This window comes from Equus asinus, chromosome 2 (genome assembly GCF_041296235.1).
Source record: "Equus asinus isolate D_3611 breed Donkey chromosome 2, EquAss-T2T_v2, whole genome shotgun sequence".
Classification (NCBI taxonomy): domain Eukaryota; kingdom Metazoa; phylum Chordata; class Mammalia; order Perissodactyla; family Equidae; genus Equus; species Equus asinus.
The window spans coordinates 31,507,184-31,532,442 of record NC_091791.1 but is presented as its reverse complement, the minus strand read 5'-3'; the positions used below and the strand labels follow the sequence as shown (position 1 = coordinate 31,532,442).

Here is a 25,259-nt window from a genome sequence, read left to right as displayed (position 1 = left end):
TATCTTACAGTTCTGTATATCAGAAGTCCAACGTTGGTCTTGCTGTGCTGAAATCAAGGTGTTGGCAGGGCTGCATTCCCTTCTAGAAGCACTACGGGTAAATCTATTTCTGTACCTTTTCCAGATTCTAGAGGTCACCCACATTCCTGGGCTCGCAGCCCACCCCTTCATCTTCAAAGCCAGGAATGGTGGGTTGAGTCCCTCTCACATGGCATCACTATGACTTCCGCTTCTGCCTTTTTTCCACTTTTTTTTTTTTTTTTAAAGATTTTATTTTTTCCTTTTTCTCCCCAAAGCCCCCCGGTACATAGTTGTGTATTCTTCGTTGTGGGTTCTTCTAGTTGTGGCATGTGGGACGCTGCCTCAGCGTGGTCTGATGAGCAGTGCCATGTCCGCGCCCAGGATTCAAACTAACGAAACACTGGGCCGCCTGCAGCGGAGTGCGCGAACTTAACCACTCGGCCACGGGGCCAGCCCCTGCCTTTTTTCCACTTTTAAGGGTCCTGTGAAACATTGGGCCCACTTGGATAATCCAGGATAATCTTCCCATCTCCAGGTCCTTTCAATCCCATCTGCAAAGTCCCTTCTGCCATGTAAAACAACATATTCATTGGTTCCAGGGATTAGCACACAGGCATCTTTGGAAGGCCATTATTCTGCCCACCACACCTCCTGACACCTCGCTCTGGGTGTGTGTGTGGCTAGGGAAGCTATGTGGGGGCCTCAGACTTTTGAGCTGTCAGGAGACTCTGTGACTTGGGGTGGGGGTGGAATCTCTGCCCAGTGCTTAAGGCTGCCCAGGTCCAGGGAGAAGGAGGTTTGGGTGCAGCCACGAGACATCTGGAAAACCTGCCACGCACTGCTGAGTAACCTCTTTAGAAAAGTTTTAAGAATGGGTTTAAAAGACCTGGCTCCTGCTCCAGTTCATGTCTTATTAGTATTCAAAATCAGGGGCAGTCCATGCTTAACCATAGCAGAAGAGCTGGCGCCCCGCAATCATTCTTCCATGATACCGACGACAATGGATCTCAGGGTTAAGGGTGACCCATTTAAGAAATGTGTTTTTGCAGAGGCAGCTTTAGAGGAAGTCCTTTTAGCAGTTTGAATCACAAAGTATTGAAGTTCCTCCATCCAGTTGTTAATGGCCGCAGCTTTTTTTGCAGAAGGAGAACAGGCCTTTTTCTCCTTCTTGGAACTACTACATCTAAACGGATACAGTTCGGACACTGGAGCCTATGTGGCTGTACACACAGTAGGTGCTGGAACAGCTGAACTCAATAATCCCAAAATTCACCTTTTAATTCTAGGCTATAACTAAATAGAATAAGATTGAGATTGGAAACAATTTGGCAACATCTACTAAGATTTAAAATGTACATATAATTCCCAGCATTTCCACTTCTTAGTATCTATCCCAGAGAAATATTTGCATATGTGTGTAAGGATATTTGCATATGTGTGTAAGGATGTGTAGTACCACATTGTTTGCAAAGGTCACAGATCAGAGACAGCTTAAAAGTCACTTGAGGGTTGGCAAAATGAATGTGGTACATCCACCCTCAGCAACTTAAAAAACAAGCTTGATCTATATGTTCGAACAATGAATATATTAGACAGTGAAAGAAAGCAAGTTTTGGGACAATATGTATCAGTTTGATTCCTCCAAAAATTATATACTTTGAAAATATATTTATAACATAGAACTTTCTAGAAGTATAAACACCAAACTGAAAATAATCGTTATTCTGGGAAGGGACTGGGATGGGCTTGGAGTTGGGGGGGGGTTGGTAAAGATGGATTTTTACTTTTATCTATATTGTGTGAATTTCTTTTTGCCATAAAACGTATTTGCGTTCTCAAAATGTAAAATATATTTTAAATTAAAAAGGAAAGAGAAACTGAATGAAATAATCTAATATTTTAACTTGTGAAAACTGATGATCAAATCTATTAAAATATATTTTTACAAAGCAACAGTCAGGACTGAAAGTTCAAAAGTATTTTTCCTATTTTGTTAAAAGTGGGTGTGTGTATATATGTACATAAACATGTTTATATATACATATATCTAAATATATTTATATGAATACTACATCTATCTACTATATCTATACATACTATATACACCTAGATACGCTGCATGTATTTATATATACTTATAGTAAAATGTACAATTGCTGCTTTGGTTAAATCATAGATAAATATCTCATTTTTTATCATTGTTCTTATTATTTACAATGGCAAAAATATCTCCTATATGATTATGATTAATCTGGTAATTGAATACAGTTTGCCTTTTAAATAATTCAGTTAACTTTAGTAAATTAAAAAAGTTTTCTGACATAGTTGCAAAATTAAGAAAAAATGAAACACTGCTTTCCCATATGTAGCATCCCTTTAAATGAAACCCTTCCAAGTGTGAAGAAAGCGTTAAAGTTTTATCAAATGAACGCTCTTTGTAGAGAAAAACTGATCTAAATCGTGACTGAAACTTTACAACCGCTACAATCTTTCCATTTGAGCAAAACTTCTGTTGGAAACTGACAGGGAAAGGGGGTTATCTCAGACCTCTGGGGATATCCCAGGAAACAAAGGCTGCTCTAAAGGAATTGTGCACGATTGACACCAACAGGAATTCCTTTCCAGACTGCGTGAGACTGTAGATTGGGTGTTTAGTTCCACTGAGAAAAGGGGAAGCCACTGGGCTTTTTATTTACCCGGGGAACCAGCCCTGCAGATCCTGCACGGTCTGTGCGTGCGCGGCCGTCTCTGGGGGTGATCAAACCCTCCCCTCACCCCGCAGGGAGGAGGCTGTCCGCGGACCGCAATCACGCACCTGCCGTTTAACAGATAGGCCCTCCACATGCGGAGGCACTCGTCCAGCTGTGGCGGAGGAGCACAGCCGGCCCCTTCCCTCCCCCATCCCTGCAGAACAAAGGGCAGGCATTTTCCGCTCCTCCCCGAGTCAGATGCACGCGCACGCTTTCCATCACAATTAACTCGAGCATCTGAAACACAAAACAAACTCACCCGTAACATGCTCAAAATCAATGCCATCAATACCCAGAACGAGGATACCAAAAAAGCAAAACAAAACAAACCTATTCAAAGAGTAAATACTCAAAGCAACTGGGCTGGAGTCAGACACACGACAAGGTCAACAAATCCAAGACAAGTTCAAATACCAGGTGCCTTATAAACCAAAGAGCTGACCATTACCCCAGGGGTTGAAAATGTAAATGCCTCCAGGGGCCAGCTAATGGAAAGGTCTAGGAGATAATAGAGAGTGGGTCTGTCCGGAGCAGAACCGCAGGTGCCCCAGGTAAAGGCATTCACACTCAATTTTTTAAAATTTCAACTCCTGCTACACGATTCTTAAACAGAGTCTACAATGAAACAGAGAAGGAAAGAGAGTTAAATGAGGGTGTAGGCGGATGAAAGAGAATAAAAGTCAAAGTCAGAAATGTTGGCGAGGAGTCCACAGGGAAAGAAAGGCAGGGCAGTGATCCTAGATGTCATTATTTGAAAGGATGGTGACCAGTTGGTTTATATCTTCAAAGGCAATAGCAAAACAAAGGTTAAAAGAAATCGCTGATTACACGCTAATATGAGGGATTCAGATTAGTCACATGGATTCTTGACATAAGTAATTGAGCTGGATTACAAAAAGATTGCACACATTCCCTTGGAAGGCTCTAAATAACTGGAGCCTCCAAAAACTATAGGTGTGGCCTTATTGAAAGGCAAGGGATGGACTGAATGATGGACTGAATGACCTCCCAAGGTCCTGATTTAAATACGTCTGTATGGTCAACCCCTGGTTATCCAGCCCAAAGAAGAAGACAGTGACAAATCATCCTAAGCTGAAGATAATAAAAAGTTACATTTGCCTTTGGAATGTATTTTGGTCCTTAAATTAGAACGTGTCTTTCTGATGCTCTGAGAACTCCTGATGCTTCATAACAGCCACAAAGAAGGCCCGACCTGGAGCTGGGAGGCTGCCCATTTTCGCCATCCTGTCCTCCATGTAACTCTTCTTTGCTGGGGGTGAGCACCATCATCTTTCAGAAGAACATCTGGTAGCTCAAGCTTTCTCAGACCGGGGCTGCCTGACTCAGCCCTTCCCCGGGAGAAGAGAGAAAGGCCTTTCCCTGATCTCTGGCTGATTCAGGATCAAGACCTAGGATGTTTTGGTTCTTGTGTCTAGGGGACAGAGGACGACTCCAAAGTGCTGCAGGACCACAGTAAGCAGCAAGCTGGACGAGGTTTAGACATCTACTCGCAGCTGACTGCAAATGATGCTCTAGCTTCTCTACCATAGAGGATGAAAAACAAATTTCTTGAGTCCCTTGGACGAGAAAGACAAAGAGACTTCATTGAAAAGGAAGATGAAATGAACGCCCGGCGCTTGGAAAGAAAGAAGCTTCATGCTCAGGAGATGCAGTAGCAATCCCATCCTCATGAAAGGATAGGTGGGATGGAGACCTGCGCATGAGGCCCATGGTCCAAGGTGAGGGAGAGCATGCTCACAGTACTAACCTGTGGGGGGCCCAGGAGGAGGGAAGAATGGTCCCCCTGCTGTTCTCTGTCCTCTGTCAGCTCCCAGGGTCTACCAGGGGGAGGCTGGTGTCACCTAGCAGGAGGCAGGGCCAACCAGAACATCTCAGAAACGCATCCAAGTCCTCTAACCAGAGACTCTGGCAGAGTGGCACATGGCTCTGGGAGGCAGGATTGGCCCAGGAGGGCCGCTCTCTGCTTCACAGCGACTGGACACTCTCAGAACCGAGCACAGACAGGCTGCTCGGCCCTTGCCTTGCATGGGTCACCTCAGGCAACTGTACAACCATTTCTGTTTTTCCTTTTTCTATTATACTCTGCTCTTTAGTTTTTTCTTCAAAAATCCCAGAACTGTACTGTTTAATTTTAGTGTAGCTATATAATTAAAATGAAATGAAATTAAAAATTCAGTTCCTTGGTCACAGTAGCCATATTTCAGTTGCTCAGTAGCCACATGCGGCCAGTGGACACCATATTGGACAGCACCAACATAGAACATCTACTTCATCACAAAAGGTTCTATGGGATGGCGTGCTAGTCTGGACTCCCAGGTCTGGAATCTAGTACCTTCCGCTCTTCACGGGGTAGAAGAAATTAACACAAGAAAGAAGAAATGCACTTTACAAAGTATCTTTTCTATACGTCATCACCACTGATACCTGTGAGGTCGGAGGGGCTGGATTTCAATCTGCCCATTTTCCAGATGAGGAAAGTGGGGCTGCAGAGCTGAGTAACTTGCACAAGGTTCACAACTATTGGGTGGTATGGTCAGAATTAAAACTAGGTCTTTCAAATCCAAGGTCAATGCTTTTGACTGTTACATGCAACTGCTGCAAATAATGTTACCTGCCTGTTCAGTGCTGCTGTAAAACCTCAGGCCTTCCCGAACAAGGCTGACAGGCCCCTATAGTGTTCTTATTGATTGACTGATTTTTGAAGTGATAATGAAACTTTGTACAATGTAGTTTAGCAGCTCTAGAGTTAGGGAGCCTTGGGGTTCAAATCCTGACCCATCCATGTACTATTTACTTAACAGAGAGCAAGTCGCTTACCATCTCTGAACCCTAACTCCCTTTTCTCTAAGTGGGGATGACAGAATACTTACTTCAGAGTGTGGTCAGGAGGATTAAATAAGACAGTGCATGTGAAAGGCTTAGCACAGTGCTTGGCACACACTAGTGCCCCATGAATAATAATTACCAACGGTGATTGGCAGAATTTACAATGCACTGTCATGTGCAATAGCCTACTGAGGCTTCAGGACAAGAAGGCATTACACCTAGCCCCATTTTTACAGATGATATATCTGAATCTCAGCGAGTAAGGGACTGACTCAAGATCCTGTGACTAGGAAATTGTAGATCTAGGGCATGAACTCAAATTATTTGGACTCCAAATCTTGCTTTTCTTCCTACACGATGTTGCTTCTCAGGAGAGAAGGGAGCAGTGGCACCAGGGCATTGTTTAGAGGACGTTTAGCTTAATTCTCATGTTCCTCCCTTCTTTGAAACGGACAATTAATGCTTTCTCAGTCTTATGTAAAATGCCATGCGAAGGCAGCTTTGAGCATCCCCTTCTATCATAATTGTCACCTAAGCCCCTCCTACACAGAGATTCTAGAGTCCCACTGGTAAGGAAGTAATGCCTGCATAACCAAGGAGGCTCAAATATGCAGAGAGTGCCTTGATGCAGAGCATTCAGATTTTCTCCCTGGAAAGCCTGTGGATCAAACACCTTCCTTCAGATTTACCCTCCATCCCACTTCACTGCAATTGCTAAAGGTGTGGACGTAGCATTCCAGGACCCCAGCTGAGCCCAGCCAAGACCTGTGAGTGAAAATGCATGTTGTTGCAAGCTACTGGGTTTTGGAATTATTTGTTACTCAGCCTTATCACAGCAAAAGCTGACTAATACAGCTGTAAACTCAGAGGGGGAGGCACTCACCCTGCCACGACAATCTCAAAGTCCCCGTCATGGTCCACATCAGTAACTGCCACCCCGTAGTTGAGCTGGGTGGGGTTGCTGTCATAGTCAGGGGGTAGAACAGAGTTGGTGACTGCCGTGAACATGGGTTCAGCTCGCTGGGACCCCTCAGTGGGGGGCATAAACCACAGCAGCAGCAGGAACAGGAACATCCTGAACATCTGAAAGCAAAAGTTATAAATGTTACTGAAGGATCTGTAGCCAAAGCAGCCCAGGACAATCTGACCCGGGTAGGCAGGTGCAGCAGTGCCCTTCTCCCTGTTCTTGGAGGGGTCGCCAATTCCTAGGCCACCACTTCTCCACAAGACCTGCTCTGACCACCCTCTTTAAAACTGCAACCTGCCCCATTCATGCCTGGTCACCTTTATCTTGCTCTTTCTCTTTTCCTATAGCACCTATCGCTGTATAACACATTATCTAATTTATTTATTCACTATGTTTATTACTTATTATCTGTCTCCCTCTGCTAGAATCTAAGCTCCACTAAAGCACGGATCTTTGTCTGTTTTGTTCACTCATGTACACCAAGCCAAGGACAGTGTCTGGCACATAATAGGCACTCAATGCATATTTGTTTAGTGAATGAGTGAAGGAGGGAAGGAAGGAATGGTAGAGTATAAATACACGGGCATCTCCCATACTCTGGGAGAAGTGTTTGGAGAATGAAGAAAATAACAGCTCTCAATCAGTCCAGCGGTGGGGTGAGACCCCCATGAGTATCCAGGTCTAGAACAACAGTAGAGGCAGTGAAGGATCATCCTTCTGTGCCACACACCCCAGAGGTAGCCTGGAGGGAATCTGTGACTTGGCAGGTTCCCCCAGCCAGAGCCCCTCCCTAGGGCAGCTGGCCATCACCTCCAGACCAGATAGCAATCAGTGAGGGAAAGTATTCCAGGAGGCTCTGGCGAGCAACGCATCATTCACTTGGAGAAATTAAACCATTGCATGTGTGTTTTATTATAAATTAATTATGTATAATCCATTGTATAATTCATTATTATATCTCTAACATAACTCAGGGGGTTGCCAAACAGCCTGGGGCCATGGGAGCTGATGGCACGCACCCAGGAGACAGATGAGAATGGCCAAGGAGGTGGAAGGACTCCACCCGCTCTGAGCTCAAGCAAGGGAGACGCTTAGAACGCTACAGATGGCAACACCCTGAGACTCCGCCTGCAGGCCTAGACTCAGAACTCACAGAGCGCTCCAAAGGCTCCGCTGGCACAGATCCCACAAAGGCTGTGCGGGTCCAGTCCCGCAGGCAAAGCCGTGCCTTCCTGCCTTCAGAAGGCAGCAACCCCCTTCCTGATGGAACTTTTTCTGCTGGCTTGTCAGTGCGCCGGGCAGCCGACAGTAAGGCTGAGTGAGGCTGACATCTTAATAAAGAGATGATCTGAAGACTAACTCCCCATATGGAGACTGCCAGAGAATGAGCTTGCTCCGGTTCAGGACCCAGAGACCAAAACGAAGCGCCCAGGCACTGCCTTTGGGGCCAAGCTTGATGCAGAAGCCTCCCTGATGCCTTGCTGGAGAGAGACACGGGGGCAGGCTCCAACTGCAGGGCAGAAACTAACCTCGCCGAGCCCCCCCGGGAAGGAGGCTTTTGGGACGTGTTCGCTGGGCACAAGTTGGGTGTTACACCATCAGAGTGAGGTCAGTCCAAATTACAGAGATGTCTGAATGACACGGCACCTTCTACTGCGCTGTCTAGTCACGAAACACAAATGCATCATGGCAAGAGTTCCAAAACTCCGCAGAAAGTTTGACTGGATGAAGGAAACTCAAATTTGGATTAATAAGCAGCTGGATGGAAAATGAGAAGCTAAAGAGTATAGTGGAAAGTGTAGACATGCTGACATGTAGCGCGGATCTGAAGGTCACTGGACTTTTCAAAGTATGACCTCTACTGTAGGGATGGCAAATGAGTTTCAACTTGAGAGCCAAATCCAATTGATTGGCAGTGGCTTGAAAGAGTACTGTGATCAGCCTACAACGTTTGCAATGGGCATGGAAGAGGAAAGTGGCATCAGCATGCCTTCTAGAAGCTGGTTAGTTCCTCCCAGGCACCTGCAGTTGGGTCACTGCCACCAGGGAGGCAGGTCCTATTAGGGTAATACAAGCAACTGGTAGAAATTTTCTAATGAAGGCCACAAGGGGCAAGAACCACAATCTAGTCTCTTGATTTCTACCTTTTCCATGAAAAAGTAGAATTTTTAATTAAAGGAGCCGTGTGAAAGAAGTAACTACTCTGTGTTATCCATTTCCAGATAACCTAAAGCAAGATTAAAAAGAAATAATACACCTATGGGCTGACCTCTGTTTTGCTTGGTGACCTTGAACAAGTCAGAGCCTCGTTGGGCCCCAATTTTCTTCTACAAAATGAGAGTTTGGGAGTAGGTCTCTAAAGGTCCTTTCCAGCTCTAAAATTCTATGATGGATTAAAGGATTTTTTTTAGAAGCAGACCTTCAGCAGTTTTTCTTCCTAGCTTCTTCTATAAACTTCAGACCAAGCTGTGTGGTTTTCCTTTCTGTGCACATTAAACATATTTTGAGCAAAACAGCTTTTCAGCAGGGTTCTACAGGAGTTCCCTCACAGAGGCCAAGGCCAGAGAGGAACAAGCCATCATTAGTGTGGACCCTGAATTCAGCCGGCATGGGCAGACCAGTGGATGGCCGCCCCCAGCAGGCGGGGGTGAGAGCTGGGCGGGGAGAACATACATTTTACTTTTCATTCCTCTGCCATGCCGGAGACCCAGTGCACCCACCGGGGCTGCTCAGTACCAACTGAAAGTTAGAGGGTCAGCTGCCTGTCCTGAAAAACCGTTGTGGTTGGGAAACTTAGGGAAAAGTCTGATAAATATCCACCCTCGACTCTCAGGACTCAGATGAAGGAGGTCATTGAAATGCTCCTCTACACCCTGGCTGCTCAGAGTGGTCCCCAGACCAGCAGCATCAGCATCATCTAGGATTTTGTTAGAAATGCAGGATCTTCGGCCCCACCCCAGACCTAATAAATCAGAATCTGCATTTTAACGGGATTTCAGGTGATTCACTTGTACATTAGAGTTTGAGAAACACCGTTCAACCTTAGCTGGTATCACCTGGGGAGCTTTAAAAAATACAAGTGTGTTTTAAAAAGTACTGCCCTGTTATCTGACAATAGTCTCTTGGATATGACACCAAAAGCACAAGAAGAAAAGAAAAAAGATAAAATGGACTATATAAAAATTTAAAACTTTTGTGCCTCAAAGGAGACTATCAACAGAGTGAAAGGCAACCCACAGAATGAGAGGAGGTATCTGGCAATCATATATCTGATAAGGGATTAATATCCAGAATATATAAAGAACTCCTACAACTCAACAACAAAAGAAAAACAAACAAACAGGCCAGCGCTGTGGCCGAGTGGTTAAGTTCGTGCTGTCTGCTTCGGTGGCCCAGGGTTTCACTGGTTTGAATCCTGGGCACAGGCCTAACACTGCTCATCAGGCCATGCTGAGGCGGCGTCCCACATAGCAGAACTAGAAGGACCTACAACTAGAATATATGACTATGTACTGGGGGGCTTTGGGGAGAAGAAGGAAAAAAAAAATTGGCAACAGATGTTAGCTTGGGGCCAATCTTAAAAAAAAAAAGAAAATAACCAACCAACCCAATTCAAAATGGGCAAAGGACTTGAATAGACATTTCTCTAAAGAAGATATGCAAATGGCCAATAAGTATATGAAAAGATGCTAAACATCACTGATCATTAGGGAAATGCAAATCAAAGCCACAATGAGATATCACATCACACCCATTAGGGTGGCTATAATAAACAACCCAGAAAATAACAATTGTTGGTGAGGATGTGGAGAAATTGGGACCTTGGTGCATTGCTGATGGGAATGTAAAACGGTGATGCTGCTGTGGAAAACTGCTGTGCAGCAGTTCCTCAAAAAATCCAAAATATAATTATCATGTGATTCAGCAATTCCACTTCTGGGTATATACCCAACAGAATTGAAAGGAGGGACTCAAACAGATATTTGTACACCCCTGTTCATAGAGCAGTGTTAATAATAGCCAAAAGGTGGAAGCAACCCAAGTGTCCATCAATGGTTGAATGGATAAAGAAAATGTGAGGGGCCGGCCCGGTGGCACCGCCGTTAAGTGCGCATGTTCCATTTGGCAGCCGAGGGTTCACCGGTTCGGATCCTGGGTGCGGACATGGCACCACTTGGCATGCCATGCTGTGGTAGGCGTCCCACATATAAAGTAGAGGAAGATGGGCACAGATGTTAGCTCAGGGCCAGTCTTCCTCAGCAAAAAGAGGAGGATTGGCAGCAGTTAGCTCAGGGCTAATCTTCCTCAAAAAAACCCCAAAAAACCCAAAATGTGGTGTAAATATATAATGGAATATTACAAGCCTTTAAAAGGAAGGAAATTCTGACCCACACTACAAGGATAAACCTTGAAGACATTATGCTGAGTGAAATAAGCCAATTACGAAAGGACAAATACTGTATGATTCCACTTACATGAGATGCCCAGAGCAGTCCCATTCATAGAGATAGAAAGCAGAATGGTGGCTTCCGGCGGGGAGGGGAAGGGTGGAGGCACGGGGAGAATGGGAAGTTAGTGTTTACTGGATATGGAGTTTCAGTTTAGGAAGATGGAAAAAGTTCTGGAGATGGATGGTGGTGATGGTTGCATAGCAATGTGAATGTACTTAATGTTACTGAACTATATACTTAAAATGGTTAAAATGGTAAATTTGGTGTTATATATGTTTTACCACAATAAAAAAAATACTGATGGCTGGGTCTCATCTCAAGATATTCTCACTTAATTGGCATAGGATGTAGCAGGGGCATCAGAGTTTTAAAAGCTCCCCGTGTGATTCCAATATGTTGCAAAATTTGAGAAACGCTTTTCTATACCAGTGCTTCTCAAACTTGAATGTGTATATGAATCAACTGGTGGTCTTGTTAGAATGCAGATTCTGATTCAACAGATCTGGGGTAGGGCTCAAGATTCTGTAGTTCTAACCAGCTCCCAGGTGATGCCCATGGTCCTGGTCCATAAACTACACACTGAATAGTAAGGTTCTATATCTTGGCTCCCAGAGTCAAGAAACCAGGCTATAAACACAGCGAAGGTGCGAGATTAGTTCAAGAACCTTCTCCTGCTCCTCTAGACGTAAGGAGATGAGATCAGTCCTTGGGCTATGCCATCCCCAGGGCTGCAGGCTCAGTTTATCACTTTACACTCAAAGTCCTAGCTGTCTTCAGCTCAAAGTCAAATTACCACAATTGACAGGAAGTGACAAAGAGGGATTCTGACTCTAAGTTTTGCAAAGAAGTGAGAAGAGGGGCAGAGTTGGAACTGGAGGGGGGTCAGGTCAAGGAGACAAGAGAGAGCTACCATCAAAGGCCAGAGCCTAGAGAAAACAGGATGTGGGCAGGAATTTGCAGGCCAAGACAGAGGTGCACGCCAACGTGTTCCCCCAAACCATCCAAATGCCTGGTACTAGAAGGTGCTCAACTAATATTTGTTAAACAAACGAAGCAAGGAATATGTCCAAATGATTATAAGAGTCACTAGAAAATTGCTTGCAACTTGCCATAGTTATTTAAAAACTGTTCTTTCCCTAAAGCAATGTTTCTCAAACTATAATGTGATTATGGGTCGCCTGAGGATCTGGGTGAAATGCAGATTCTGATCTGGTCTGGGGTGGGGCCTGAGATTCTGCATTCTAACAAGCTGTCAGGTGATGCCTAGGCTGCTGGTCTGCAGACTTCACTTGTAGTAGCAAAGATTTAGACCAGTAGTTCTAAACCCTAGCTGCCCAAGAGAATCACCTGGGGAGTGTTTAGAACTATGCTGCTGCCCAGCTTCTGATTTAATAGGTCTGGGTGGGGCGTGGGCACTGTAGGTTTTTAGAAGCTCCCCAGATGATGTTAATGGGCAGTCTGGGTTGAGAACCACTGCCCCAGACTCGTGGTCCCCAGATGGGAGTGTAAGCTGCAATCTGATTTGAAGTGAAAAATGTTTCTGCTACCAAAATTTATCACCAGCTTGTTGAAGGATATGAAGAAAATCTACTTAGCTAGAGAGTGTCAAAGGAGAAGGCAGGATGTGGAATTTGGGGGAAGAAAGCAGAGCAGGATGGGACTGCCCGAAGCAGAAGGACGGTGGGCACCCGGAGTGACCTCACATTTTCCACGGCTGGCTCGGGAGACCTCCTGTCACACTGCTATGAACATCTGAATCCTTTGGGAGAACGTGGAAGAAAGTTAAAAATAGAATTAAAAAGTAGGTTGGAGTGAAGGGTTTTGTTTTCTTGAATGCCTGTGCAGCCAGCCCTTACTAGGTAGCTGAGTACCGAGAGCAGTACCCACAGCCAGGAGTGGCAGTAAGCGTAAGGAAGTAGTGTAAGTGCGATGGAGGGCGTCGCAGGCAGAGCAGCCCGCAGGAGGCCAGGCTGGACATTGAAGCACAGCTCGGGCCAAGGGGCGCAGGGCAGAGGGGCGCAGGGCAGAGGCCCCACAGGGGATGTGTGGGCTGAGCCAACAATGTTCTTAACAAGGGCGAGAGATGGTAGGACTCGTGTTTCGGACAGTGAGAAGAATTGCTTGGTAGTAATTATTTCTTAAAAATGCTTCATAAGCAAACTTCTTTAACAATCCTCAGCGGGATGAAGAGAGAGGAAAAAAGGCAAACAAACCAAAGCCTGGAGTCAGGGACCTGGATTTGGATCTTGACTCACCCTAAACCAGCTGGTGACCTTGGGCCTCTTCCTTAATCGTTCTGATCTTCAGTGTCCTCATCTGTAACATGGGAATTACACGTCGGGCCAAGGTTGCAGGGGTTGAGGGAGTTCATGAAGGCCTCTTGCGGGGGCCATGCTCCTTTCCTTTCCTTTCGTCCAGAAAGTGCTAAAGTTAGACAGTCTTTCGACAGTGGCTGTGGGTCACAGGCAGCCAAACTCAGTTTTCTGTGGCCTGGGGACTTTCCTGAGTTGGGTCTGAAAACTGGTAACCAGGCAACCTAGACTCTGATGCAGGGTCAGGCAGCTGTGGGGACAGGCTCCCAGGGCAATTGTCAGGGCAAGTGGTTCTTCAGCAATTATCGAAAGAGCCGAGGACGCCCCCACCCTGAGCTCTCACCACAGAGCCCTGAGGCCTCAGATGCTGGGAACTATTGGGAACACAGACTCTTTCCAGACCCTGTGAGGGGGCGGAGGCATGAGGGAGGGAGGCTGCCACGGGAGCACTCTGCCCTGCCAGCCGGGCCACCAGGTCTGCAGAGACCCCAAAGGAGCACCTGAAGTAGGGCATAGTTGGAGAAGAGCTAAGGGAAGCTGCCCTGGCTCATTCACCCACAACCACACTTCCTGTGGACCCTGGCTGAGCCTAGGATGGTGCCTGGTGGCGCTGGGGTCACCGGGAGAAAGCTAGTCAACATCTGCAGTACACAGTGAGGGGTGCTGTGGAGGAGGGAGCACGAAGAGACATACATTAGCGGGGGGCAGAGCTAGGGAATGCTTCCGAGGAGGTGGGATGGCAGAGCTGAATGTTAAGGGATGTTAAGAAGTTAGGTGGACAGGACGGGCAGGAGGAGGAGAGGAAAAGGAAGAGCAGACAGAGAGCGGACTCCTCCAAGGTCTGGAGGACCCAGCTGTCACCACCCCCCCGCCCTTCTAGCACTACCTACTTACAGGCCCGTCCGCACCACCCCCCCCCGGGACAGGAGTGAGGGGGAAGCATTCGCCTCCCATTCCTCTGGTTTCCACCCAGAGGCCCTTCCATTAGACTAGAGCAGGGGTTCTCAAGCCGGGCCGACTTTGCTCCCCGACTCCCACCCCTGGACCATCTGTCAGTGTCTGGAGACATTTTTGGTTGTCACAACGAGGGAAGGGGGTTGCTACTGGCATCTAGGGAGAGAGGCCAGGGATGCTGCCAAACATCCTACAATGCACAGGACAGCCCCTCAACAAAGAATCATCCAGCCCAGAATGTCAAAAGTGTGAGACTGAGGAATCCTGGAGCAGTGCAACCCTGCAGGCCTCCCTGCTTCCCCACGGCCTCCTCCCAAGGGCCGGAGGAGCAGGGGTTCATCCGATTGGTCAGTTTGGGCACGGAGAGCCCTTTTCAGACCTGCCTTCCTGCAGTGGCCACTCGCTGCCATGTGCTGCGCTTGGCCAGGCGGGCTCAGCCCTGCCCCCGCCCACAGGGAGGACTGCAGTGGGAGATGCAGGCGCACCAGCAGGCCCCAGGGACCCCACTCCTGGCCAGGAAGCCGGGTCCTCCAAACAGCTCTATCTGTAATGATGGTGGCATTTTAATCTCCCTCTGCCTGAGCCCTGCCTCTCTCCTCCCCTGTATTTTTCTCTCTCACTTGGTCATGAATCTGAGCAATGAAGTGGGATCCTATTCATTGGGCCCCTTCAAACCCCAAAATTCAGACTGGAAATCTGGTGTCATCTTTGGTTCTTGCTTCTTCATCATTCTTCACAACCCCCAGATCACAGAGTCAATTCCACTCCATGAATCTCTTGAAAAGTTGCCTAGGCTTTCCACCCCCACCCCCTGGGATCTGCCCTTTATCCTTCATGTGAACAATAGCAATACTTGCTAAGTGCTCCCCTCTTCCTCTCACCTCACCCCACTTCCACACGGCCCTCAGAGCTTCCTTTCTCAATCTCAGAGCTCATCACTCTCCAGCCTAATTCATGGGATCCTGAACACAAGGCAAACTGAAATTTTTATTGCAGTTTCATGTAACAAGTACTATTTGAGGAATAGGTAGGAATAATAACACTACCACCGACTACATGCCCGGCACTACTTTAACACGTCCCATAGATGATCTCATTTAATCTTCATAGTAACCTTGTGAGATAGATACGACTATTGTTCCCATTTTACAGATGAGCAAACTAAGGCACAGAGAGGTTAAGCAGCTTGCCCAAGGTTACACAGTTAATATGTTTTTCGGGCCAGGATTTGTGCTTAAGCCAATTGGCTCCAGGATTGGTATTCTTAGACACTACACTAAGCAGTTTCTCTCACTATACCAAACTTGTCTTAAACCAAGTGAGATGGGAACACAGTGGAAGGAGCAAGCATCTGTGTGTGCCTGGAGCAGCTGGGGAAGGCCTAAGAGAGAGGCGGTGGTAAGCTGGCCAAAGGGAGAAGGCGGAGAAATCGTTCCAGGCTGAGGGGCCAGCGTGTGCACGGTGGGCGAGCAGCTCGTGTAGTGCAATGAGGCTCTGCGTAGTTGGAGCACAGGAGGGGGGCAGGACAACTGGTGGGAAGGAGTATTGCTAAGGAGGCCGGAAAAGACCCAGGAGACCTTGGGCGTGACACAAGCCAGAGGGTTAGGGAATGACCTGGCTGGAATGGAGTGTTAGAAAGAACATTGAGGCCAGTTAGGAAGAAAGCTGGAGGCTGCCATTCACTCATTCACTCAATGTCTGTGTGCATCTACTCTCCATCAGGCGCAGCTCTGAACACTGGAAAAATGGCTGAGAGCAAAATAAAGCCCCTGTCCCCATGGAGTGTACATTCTAATGCCTCAGTCATCAGTGTTTCTCCACCCTGTCCTCGTCCTGGTCCTCTACACTGCCAGCCTGGAAGACAAACGTCTCCCCACCCTCCAGGAGCCACCGTGTCCTATGCCTCTTCCCCAGCACCAAGAAAATACAAGACTTCCTCCTCCCTCCCTCCACCTGGAGAGAGCTCCAGACACAGCCTGCAGCTGCACTTAGAGACTTGGTCCTGCTCCAGACAAAGGCAGATGAAAACTCAGGGCACACGGGCTAGGAGGTGCCACAGGGACCAGCAGGCTAATGAAATGGTGTTTCTGAAAGTGAGAGAACAAATGGAGTCTCCTAGCCTTTGCACAAGGCAGAGCAGGTCCTTAATAAGTGTTATTAACGGCTCGGACTTCCTGGTCTGTAAAAGGGGAAATGAAATGTGATAATGCGTGTGAGTGCTGAGCACCGTGCCTGGCGGGCGGAGTCCACGAACAGTAGGTAAGGGGAAAAACACTCGTACTATTGCTCCTGCTAACAGAGTTTGCTGAATGAATGAATGCCTCTCAGAAGGTGGAGTCCAGGCCCACTAGGCCAAACGGTGATTGCAGTGTGCAGGACTGCAAGACTTTGCGGAATAGGCTTGCTCTTGTTCCTCATTTGTCTAGGGACCCTAGAGAGTCCTTTGACTTCCTAAATACTGCTTTCCAAACACAGAAGCCCTCAGTTTACTCTAACATACACATTCATTCTTCAAACATTTCGTACATGTCTCTGGGCCAGGCTGGAAATGATGACTAAGGTACAGCTCCTGACCTTAAGGAGCTACCGTCTGCCAGGGGGGAGACACGGTTCAGAGTAGCAACAGGTAAGCCCATAGGAGGGAGGGATTGCCTGGCGAGATGGGTGGGCAGGGCAGGCAGGAAAGGCTCTCTCTCTCTGGGGAGGAGAATGGGGATTCCAAGGGGAGCTGCATTCCAGAGGGTGGGGACTTTGGGATCAAAGGCATGGATGTGACACAGACTGTGGCTGTTGCTGCTGGAATGCAGCCTGTGGGCTGTGGAGCCCAGGGAGAGAGGAGGGGGGAGGGTGCAGGAGAGAGGAGATGCAGTCTTGGGTGAAGCCGCCTTGGGGCCTGTCCAGCCTGCTCTGCCAAGGTCAGGTGCCTGAAGTCACACTGTGGGGGAAGTTGTGTCATCTGGCCCAGATATGATCAGACTTGGCATCTTAGAACGTGGGCAGCAGCGTGCAGGCAGGTAGGCTGTGTTTCTGAAAAGTGAGTGTCACAGAGGGGTGGCCATCCTGGGGCAGCGTGGGGCACGATGACCTCCAAAGTTCCTTTCCAGGCCTAGAAGTCTATGGGTTAGGGTTTTATTGCAAATCATTTAAAATGCATTAGTGGACCTTGCTATTTAAACACCTCCTCCCAGGAATCTTCCTGTGAAGCCATGATTCACGGCCTAGTCTGTCTTCAGTGGAAACCCAAACGGGTCATCTGTTCTATTAGCTTAAAGCAAGGTAAACCCACGCTGAGCTTCCTTGCAGCAGCCTGGTGGGAGCAGGGAGGGAAGGGGGTGAGCATGCAGAGGGCGAGGAGGAGACACCCGGCCTTGCTCCAGGCTCGGAGCTGGCCACCAGCATGCGGGCTGGGCCCCCATGGGCTTCTCACACCCTGCTTGGTCAGTGGGACCTTTGGAGGTTTATAGAACCCTGGTGCCAAGTGCCAGCTCTGGGATGGAGCCAGAAGGAAAGCTGGCCTCACTGACCCTGGTCAGTTTGGAGATCCACTTTAATCCCAGGGGTCACCTCTGCCCCAGAATGGCCAGCCACATTCACGCATTCATTCGTTTAGCCACCGAGTGCCCATCCAGCCCTTCCATGTGTCAAGCGCTGTGCTTGGCACTGAGTTTATACTTGAGAACAAAGACACAGCTCCTCCTCCACACAGCTTGCCAGGCAGCCTCTCTCCTTCCTGGGGACTCATATTTCCCCACCTGAAAAAGCCTCTTTGGATGTACATAGCTTCTCAGACGAGAGGTGCGTGATGGTGACTTCCAAGAAAGAGTCTGTTCTTAGAGACCAGGGTGGAAGGGGACGTGACATCACTTAGACAACAGTGACAGAAAGGACCTGTCTGCTCAACACCTCTGATTACAGGGACTGACCTCCAGAGGCTGGGGGGCCTGCTCCAGGAAGGCAGAACATTCAAGGAGGAACAGCGATGGGACCTACGTAGTGATCCCCCCGAACAAGAGGAGTGTCAAGTGACTTCCTCCCTCCAGTGCTAAGTGCAAGACCAGGGATGGGCCTTCTGTGAAAAACATGGACCGAGGCTGCTCCCACCAATCCCACAAGAGCTCCTCTGCCCATGCAGGGGGCACTCGGGCTCCCAGGCCTGTGTCCCCTCTTGAGAGCTGTGTCAGGGTTTGTATGATGCGATGGGTCCTTACAGACAGATAGACATCAAAGGATGCAGGGATGCCTACAGAGAAATCCCCACCTGGGTGGTGCTCTCCAGGTAGGCAGGGGCTGCTGCTAGGGAGGGAAGTCCCTGCAGCCCCTCCTCTGGTCATCAGGACACCCTGAGCTCCGCAGTGATTCCCGTGCGTGACCTTGTCACTGTTCTTGTCGGGGGAAACAAAGATAAGAGTAACTGGAAACAATAGAAAGGGCCATTTTACACTCTCTGCACTCGTGATTCTTCTGCGACTAATGAAAGCAATATGTCAAAACGTCCCTGGGAAGAGATCTTTAGGACTATGTCTAAGTAAACAAAGTCTCACTAAATAATGCCACACCTTCCCATCTCTCCTTGAAGCTCCTTGTAGAACTTCCCTGTGCCCAGAGGGTTGAGCAGGAAAGGGTGTAGAAGTCACCGCCTCCCCTTCCCGGAGGGACTGGGGACAAATCCAGTCGCTTGTCATTTGTGGAGCTATCCTTTTCTCCTCCGGATGTTGATCACATTTCCCGGGCTGGAACCAACTTACAGGGCTAGGGTAGTGGAATTTTTCCAAGAAGCAAATGTTTTGCTTCTTATGAAGTCAACATGATTTCTTTCAAGGAAAATTTTTATCTTTTTTTTTTTAAGAGTCTAGGGTTTTTGAAGGGCACATCTTTGGACTTACCTCTAAAGAAAACGATTATGATATGCTTATCATTTGCTAAGACCACCCCCTACCACACACTTACTCACAGAGAGGCAGAGGGCTGGGGAAACGATGTGCCCAATATTATAGAATGAGTCAGTGGCATAGCTAGAAATAGAACTTTCCAAACTCCCAAATTCTTAATAATAGCTATATTACTAATAGTCTATATTTTTCTGTTTTCACAGCTCACATTTAATCTTCACAACAACTTTGGGAGCCGTCTGAGTAAGTCAACCTCAGGAGACAGCAGCTCTGAGTTCCAGACCAGTTTTGCCACTCGCTTGCTGTGTGACCCCCGCTGGTCTCCTCACCTCTCTGGAACTCAGTGTACTCAACTGTGAAGTGGGAGAGTTGGATGAGAATATTTCTAAAACCCCTCCCACTCTGACCCGCTGTGATTCTATGCTACAACGCTCTTCCAGTCCAGGGTTTCTCAGCCTGGGCACGAGGAACATTTCAGGCCAGGTGATTCTTTATGGGGGGACCGTCCTGTGCACTGCAGGATGTTTCGCTTCATCCCTGGCCCCTACCCACTAAATACCAGTAGCCCTCCCTACCCCAGCTGTCACAATCAAAAATGTCCCCAGATCTTGCCAGCTATTTAGGGGGCAAAGGAAGCCCTCTAGTCAACTCAAGGACTTCAAGAAGGTCAAGAATATGAGTGGTTCAGTGCAAAAGGGTCTTCCTGTCCCCTCCTCTTCCCCAAACCCTTCACACCTTTCTGCATGCTTTTCAAGTACAACCTCCCAGTCCTCTGCCGCTTCTCATTTCCGAAATGCCCTAAATGGTCCAGAGTGCGTTTGCTGTGATAATGAACCAATTGATTTCATACTTCCTCCTAAGGAGAGTTCACAGGTTTATGCCCCCTAAGCAACGAGCCAGGCTCCCCAGAAATCCCTCGCAGAGCCCGGCTGGCCTGGAAGCCTGTATCTGCAGCCTGCAGGAGGCTCGGAGAGCACGGATTTGTCAGCACTCTTAAATCACCGGGCTCCGAGGAAGGCTTCTCCCAGCAGAAAGATCCTTCCTTAGGAATCAATAGCTCAGGGCCTTCCATCACATTCAGAATTATCCTGGGACCTGTAAAATTTCTTTTCCCCAAGCATGGCAGAACCCCAAAATGAAAATCCCAAGGTAGGGGAGGGAAGAAGCCAGGGAGGGAGCCCTGCCAAGAAGGACTTGTCCATCAGCCCAGATGTTGCTGTGAGCAGAGGCTGATGTGCAAACCTGGACCCTCGGCCTCATTGGAGACTTTCATTGGAACGTGGTTCCCAGTGATCTTGCAGTAATGTCTCCTCCCAACCAAATACCTCTTTACATCTTACCAAGGGCAGAGGCATGTTAAAGACCATCTTCTTTGATCTTCACTATCCTACCCTCATCACAGGGTTGCCAGCCTCACCATTTTGCAGAGGAGGAAACTGAGGCATGCAGAGGTTAAGTGGTTTGTCCCAGGTCTCTAAGCCAGTAAGAGGTGGAGCCAGATTCTAAGCCTGTGTCCTTTCCATGGCACAGGGCTGTCTTCCCTGTGAGAGTAGGGTGAAGGGCCACCATCAAGCGGGGCTCATGAAAGGGGCAACTTCTTGTTTCCTTAGTGTCTAATGCCCCTTCTCAAACTCTACATCCTCTCCCCCATTCCAACAAAAGTCCAGAGATCCTGGGCTACAGCTGTATTTTATGTAATTATATTCCTCTGGCCTTATCTGGAACCAGACCAAGCCTTGGGAACGCAGGCACGATTCTTCAGCTAGAGCTGGGGGCTGGCGCAGATCTCAAGCACAGCCTTTTGGCACTCTAAAGGAGGGAGCTGTTGCTCTCTGGTGGTCCACGTTATCCTACCACCTCTCTCCTTCCCCTGAAGACGAAGACCCAACTTGTCTGTGAGCCTGAAGGAGATGAGGAAACTCAAGCATCTTCCCTGGCAACAAGCATCCCTTGGGTGAGCCTTAGGGACAAGAGAGGATCTGCCTCTCGGAATTCTGGCTCGGCAGCACTGGTTCCTCCTGAGGGTCACTGCCAGGTCTGCCGAGGCTCCGAGGGGAACTCCATGCAGTGTGCAAAGGAGCAGGGTGGGGAGAGGAAACAGAGGGGGCAGCCCACAGGCCACTCAGCAAACCTCCGTCCCAGCACCCAGCTCAGATATCAACAGCCAGACTCACAGAACAGAAAAAGAGCACTGGAAATGGTAACATCTTCCAGGTCACCCAAGAAGCCCTAACACGAGGATTTTGCAAAAATAGAACATCCTAGCACTCTGACCTTGAGCTGGGAGCAGCAAGGATGGACAAATGGGCAAATACTGGTTGGAAACTCTCGACTTCATCCAGGATCTGAGTATTGGAGGTCCCACAGGCAGTGGTCTGGCTGAAGGACAGAAAGACCTCCATGCCAACACAACTTAGCAGAGGAAAGGAAGAGCTCCAGGCCTGGATTCCAAGGCCACTGTGAGGGACTGGGCACTTCTGATTCCTAAATACATAGAGGGAAACTTGGAGCCACATTGCTGTTGCCTACAAGACCACTTGGAATAATGAGACAAGATAATGGAGGAAGGGGAAAGAATAATTAGGAATGTCTATTACCTGTATATACAAGAACTTTATCTGCTTCGCCTCCTCATTCTGAATAATAGATTCAAAGGTAATTTCCCCAAATTTACAAAATTTATTAATTTACCAATGTCTAATCAGTCAGCAATCATGAGTACCTACTGTGTAGAGAACACATGTCCACCTCCACAGTAAAGAGGAAGCAGGAGTGGAAAGAGCTCTGAGCAGAGGACTGGGAATCCTGGGACCTGGTCCTGTCTCTTCCACCAAGTAGCCATGTGACCTTGGCCAAGATACCTGTCTTTATTGAGCTTCAGTTTTGTCATCTGTAAATTAAGTGTGCATGTGAGTGTTGGGGACAGGACAGGGTTGGACTAGATGTTCTTCAAGGTTCCTTTCTCCTAGCTGTGGTGTTCTTGGCTCTGTGAACCCTTAACACATTTGAAGAACACACCAGCACCAAGCACAAAGGAATGATCTCAGAGAGCGGGTGGGGCCGAGCCCCAGTTCTGTTCCCTCGGAATGTTGTACTTGCATCTGTCCCATTGCCCCTGAGATCACAGGACCACCTGAAGTCCAGGAAACACGTGGTAAAAGGGTTCCAATCATGAAGGTGACTGTTGTGGGCTGTGGCCTGCGCTCGCTTAAAGCCTTAAGTTATTATGGCCAGCGAAGGGCAAGACATGAGAAAAAAAAGTCACTGGTCCTGAGCTGGGTGCCTTTGTCGCCCCCTACTGGACACCAAGGAGCCTGCTCCACCTTTAGGCTCCCATTGCCTTTGCAGGCGGCAAGGAAGATTGAGAACAGGAGACTGTCACAAGCTCTTTAATAGGACTGCCTTCATGGTCGGTGGTCCTCTTTCTCTAAGAGTCTATGTTTCACTCCCTACAATTACACAGGCCATTGGTCCACACATTCACAGGGGCACTCCTGTGCAGCGATAGGACGTCTTAACCAAACATCAAGGTGCCAGGCAATAAACATCAGGGTTCAGAACACCAGATGCAGCCCAGATGGAGAGAAGGGAAGAAAGAGCAACAAGCAGTTATTTCGTTGCACAAATCCCCAGTGGAGAGAAGGTCTTGGGAAATGTGGACCGCAGGCAGAGGATGGAGCTAGGTATTGGGGTATGGATTGACAGCCCCCACAAAAGATCTCCAGGCTGAAGCAGCTACCCCAGGTATTCAAAACACCCACCCATGTTCAGGCATGAGGTACAGGTGAGGGATACAGCCCCAAATGAGCAGCTGCAGAGCAAGTAATCCCCACCCCGCCTTTTGACCTTCTCCAGAGCCCATTAGTACCAACTAGGAACCAGAATATTTTAATTGTGGTCCACCATGCCAGCATCAAGAACCTACAGTCCCTTCGTTGCCTCTTAAATTGACTTTAGGCCCTGCCTGCTGCCAGAGAACGTTCTTAATCAAGTCAGAGGGAGAGAAAACGCTTCCTCAAGGGCCATATTGGAACAACCGCCATGTTCCCACTTTTCCATCCTCTGTCTCCTCTTCCTCATGGCTGAGCATGAGGGACAGTATGACTCTCTGAATTTGCTCTAATTCAGTCTTGAGTATCTCCAGCTCCAAGTCATGAGGGTCAAAAAAGCTCCCAGCAATAGCGTTTCTCTTCCCATATGAGTTCTCCCCTAATTCATGATAGCACTATAGAGCCGTCCCCTATTCCTGGAACCCTCTTTCCTTCTTTTCCACCTGGCTTCACTTGGGAAGTCCTGCAGCCATCCCAGAAGAGACCTCAAGCGTGACTCAAGAATGTGTCCTGCCTGGAGAGCTGAAGCGTCTCCTGGGGTGCACAGAAGCCGCACTAGGTGCACACCCCACTACCAATATTCATTAGTCATTCCCGGAGGAAGAGGAGTGCCCCCCCTTTCAACCTCAGGAGCATTTCCCAATCACTCTGGGAGGCTTCCATCCAGGCTGGGATGACTTTGGATTCTTGAGTTGGTTTCTGCAGAAACGGGACTAACCAGGGTTCCCAACTACTGTACTGCAAAGAAGCGCGCTGCAATGCTAGGTACGCCCCCAGCCCGGCCTGCTGCCTCATCAAAGCCTCCATGTGCCCCCACGGGGCCAAGGAGGGCCCCTGGTTCCCCCGGAATGCCTGAAGCTGGCTTGTCTGCGACAGGCTGAAAGCGAAGAGACCACACCTCGGTCCAGCAAAGGCAGCTAGCTGGCAGCTACGCCGCGCGGGGCTGGCTCCCGGAGCTTTCTGCCACCTAGTGCTGTGCCCGGGAGCTCGGCTTCCCTGGGGAAGAAACGCCAGCTCCCCCGGGCTCTTGCCCATCCTGGAAGCGTAGGCACCCGGCCAAGGCCAGTAGCTTCCCCTGCCCGGGCCGGACCTGAGCCTGCCTGGCTGGGTGACTCCTCAGTACCCCTGGCACATCCCGCCTCACCTGCTCCGCCCCCTCCCAGACCCGGTGCCCCCTCCTCAAACAGCTGACCTCCAGCGCGCCTCAACACCTTGCCCGCCACTGTGCGGGCTATGGCCCCCACGCCTCCACTCCTACCTCTCCTTCACCTCCCAGCCCGCCCCCGCCTAGCCCCCGGCCCGCAGGAAAGGCTCTGGGCGCCAGTCGAGTCCTGCGCCTCTTGGCAAGTTGGAAGCCAAGCCGCGGCCGCCGCCTTCGGGGTCTCTGTCTTCCTGGGCTCCCGGGCGGCATCCCCGCCACCCCTGTGGGCGGATCGGGAGGGGCGCGTAAGGCGGGAGAAACTTTCTCCGCCTGAGGGGGTGGGGGCCCCGGAGCGGATACTCACGCGGGGGTCAGCGCTCGGAGCCATCCTCGGGCTCTCTCAGCCCCACCGCCTAGGGGCGTCGGAGCGCGGGCGCTCGCTGCCGCCTCTGCCGCCGCCGCCTTCCAGCTCCAGCCCCGGTCCCGGGCTGGTCTCGAGCCTCCCGCCCCGACGCCGCTCGCTCGCTTTATACAACTCCACTCGAGCGCGCCGGGGCTTATGTAAAGGCTGGCGGAGACCCGCAGCCAATGGCGCGGCGGCTGGCGCGAGGGGCCCGGGGGTGGGGGGCGCCCGCGCGGCCAATCGTGGCCCGGGGATCCCGGGAACCCGCGGAGGGGGAGGGGGCGCCTCCCCGCGCTGATTTAGGAGCCGGGATTGCGGTGGCAGCAGCCGGCAACCGGGCCGGCCCGGCGCGGCGCGGCTGGCGCTGGGGTGGGCGGCGGCGAGGGCGGGCGCCCCCCGCACCCCGCCGCTGTGTCGCGTAACCTTCAGGAAGCAGCGGGGCCTGGCGACTGGGGCGAGCGCGCCTGGCGCGGCGCTGGGGGCCCCGGGCGGGCGGGAAACAGGGGTCCCTCGGGAGGAAGCGCCGGGAAGGAAGGCAAGGGGGAAGGGAGGGCGGCGAGCCCCGGGGCCCCGCGGCCACCCCTGCGCGCGGGGCCGAGGGTGGCGGCGGCAGCAGCGGCGCTGCCTTCCCGCTTCCCCCCAGATAGCGATCTGGCGTCGCCGGGCCGGGCCGGAGCGGCCGCGCGAGCCGCGC

At 49.7% G+C, this 25,259-nt stretch overlaps 1 protein-coding gene across 3 annotated transcripts in view; it reads right to left on the bottom strand.

Annotated features, from left to right (window-relative positions):
* Nucleotides 1-24,814, bottom strand: part of CRTAC1 (cartilage acidic protein 1) — a 141,856-nt gene extending 117,042 nt beyond the window's left edge. For 2 of the 3 annotated variants that reach the window (XM_044752904.2, XM_014862737.3), the window contains exons 1-2: nt 24,527-24,698; nt 6,502-6,701 (exon numbers count right to left, since the gene is read on the bottom strand). In XM_044752904.2, the coding sequence (XP_044608839.1) occupies nt 6,502-6,701; nt 24,527-24,550 (224 nt within the window). In that variant the 5' untranslated portion in view covers nt 24,551-24,698. Of the gene's footprint in view, nt 1-6,501; nt 6,702-24,526 lie in introns of all 3 variants that reach the window. The other variant, XM_014862739.3, reaches the window with a different exon arrangement.
* Between the last annotated feature and the right edge of the window lie 445 nt (nt 24,815-25,259).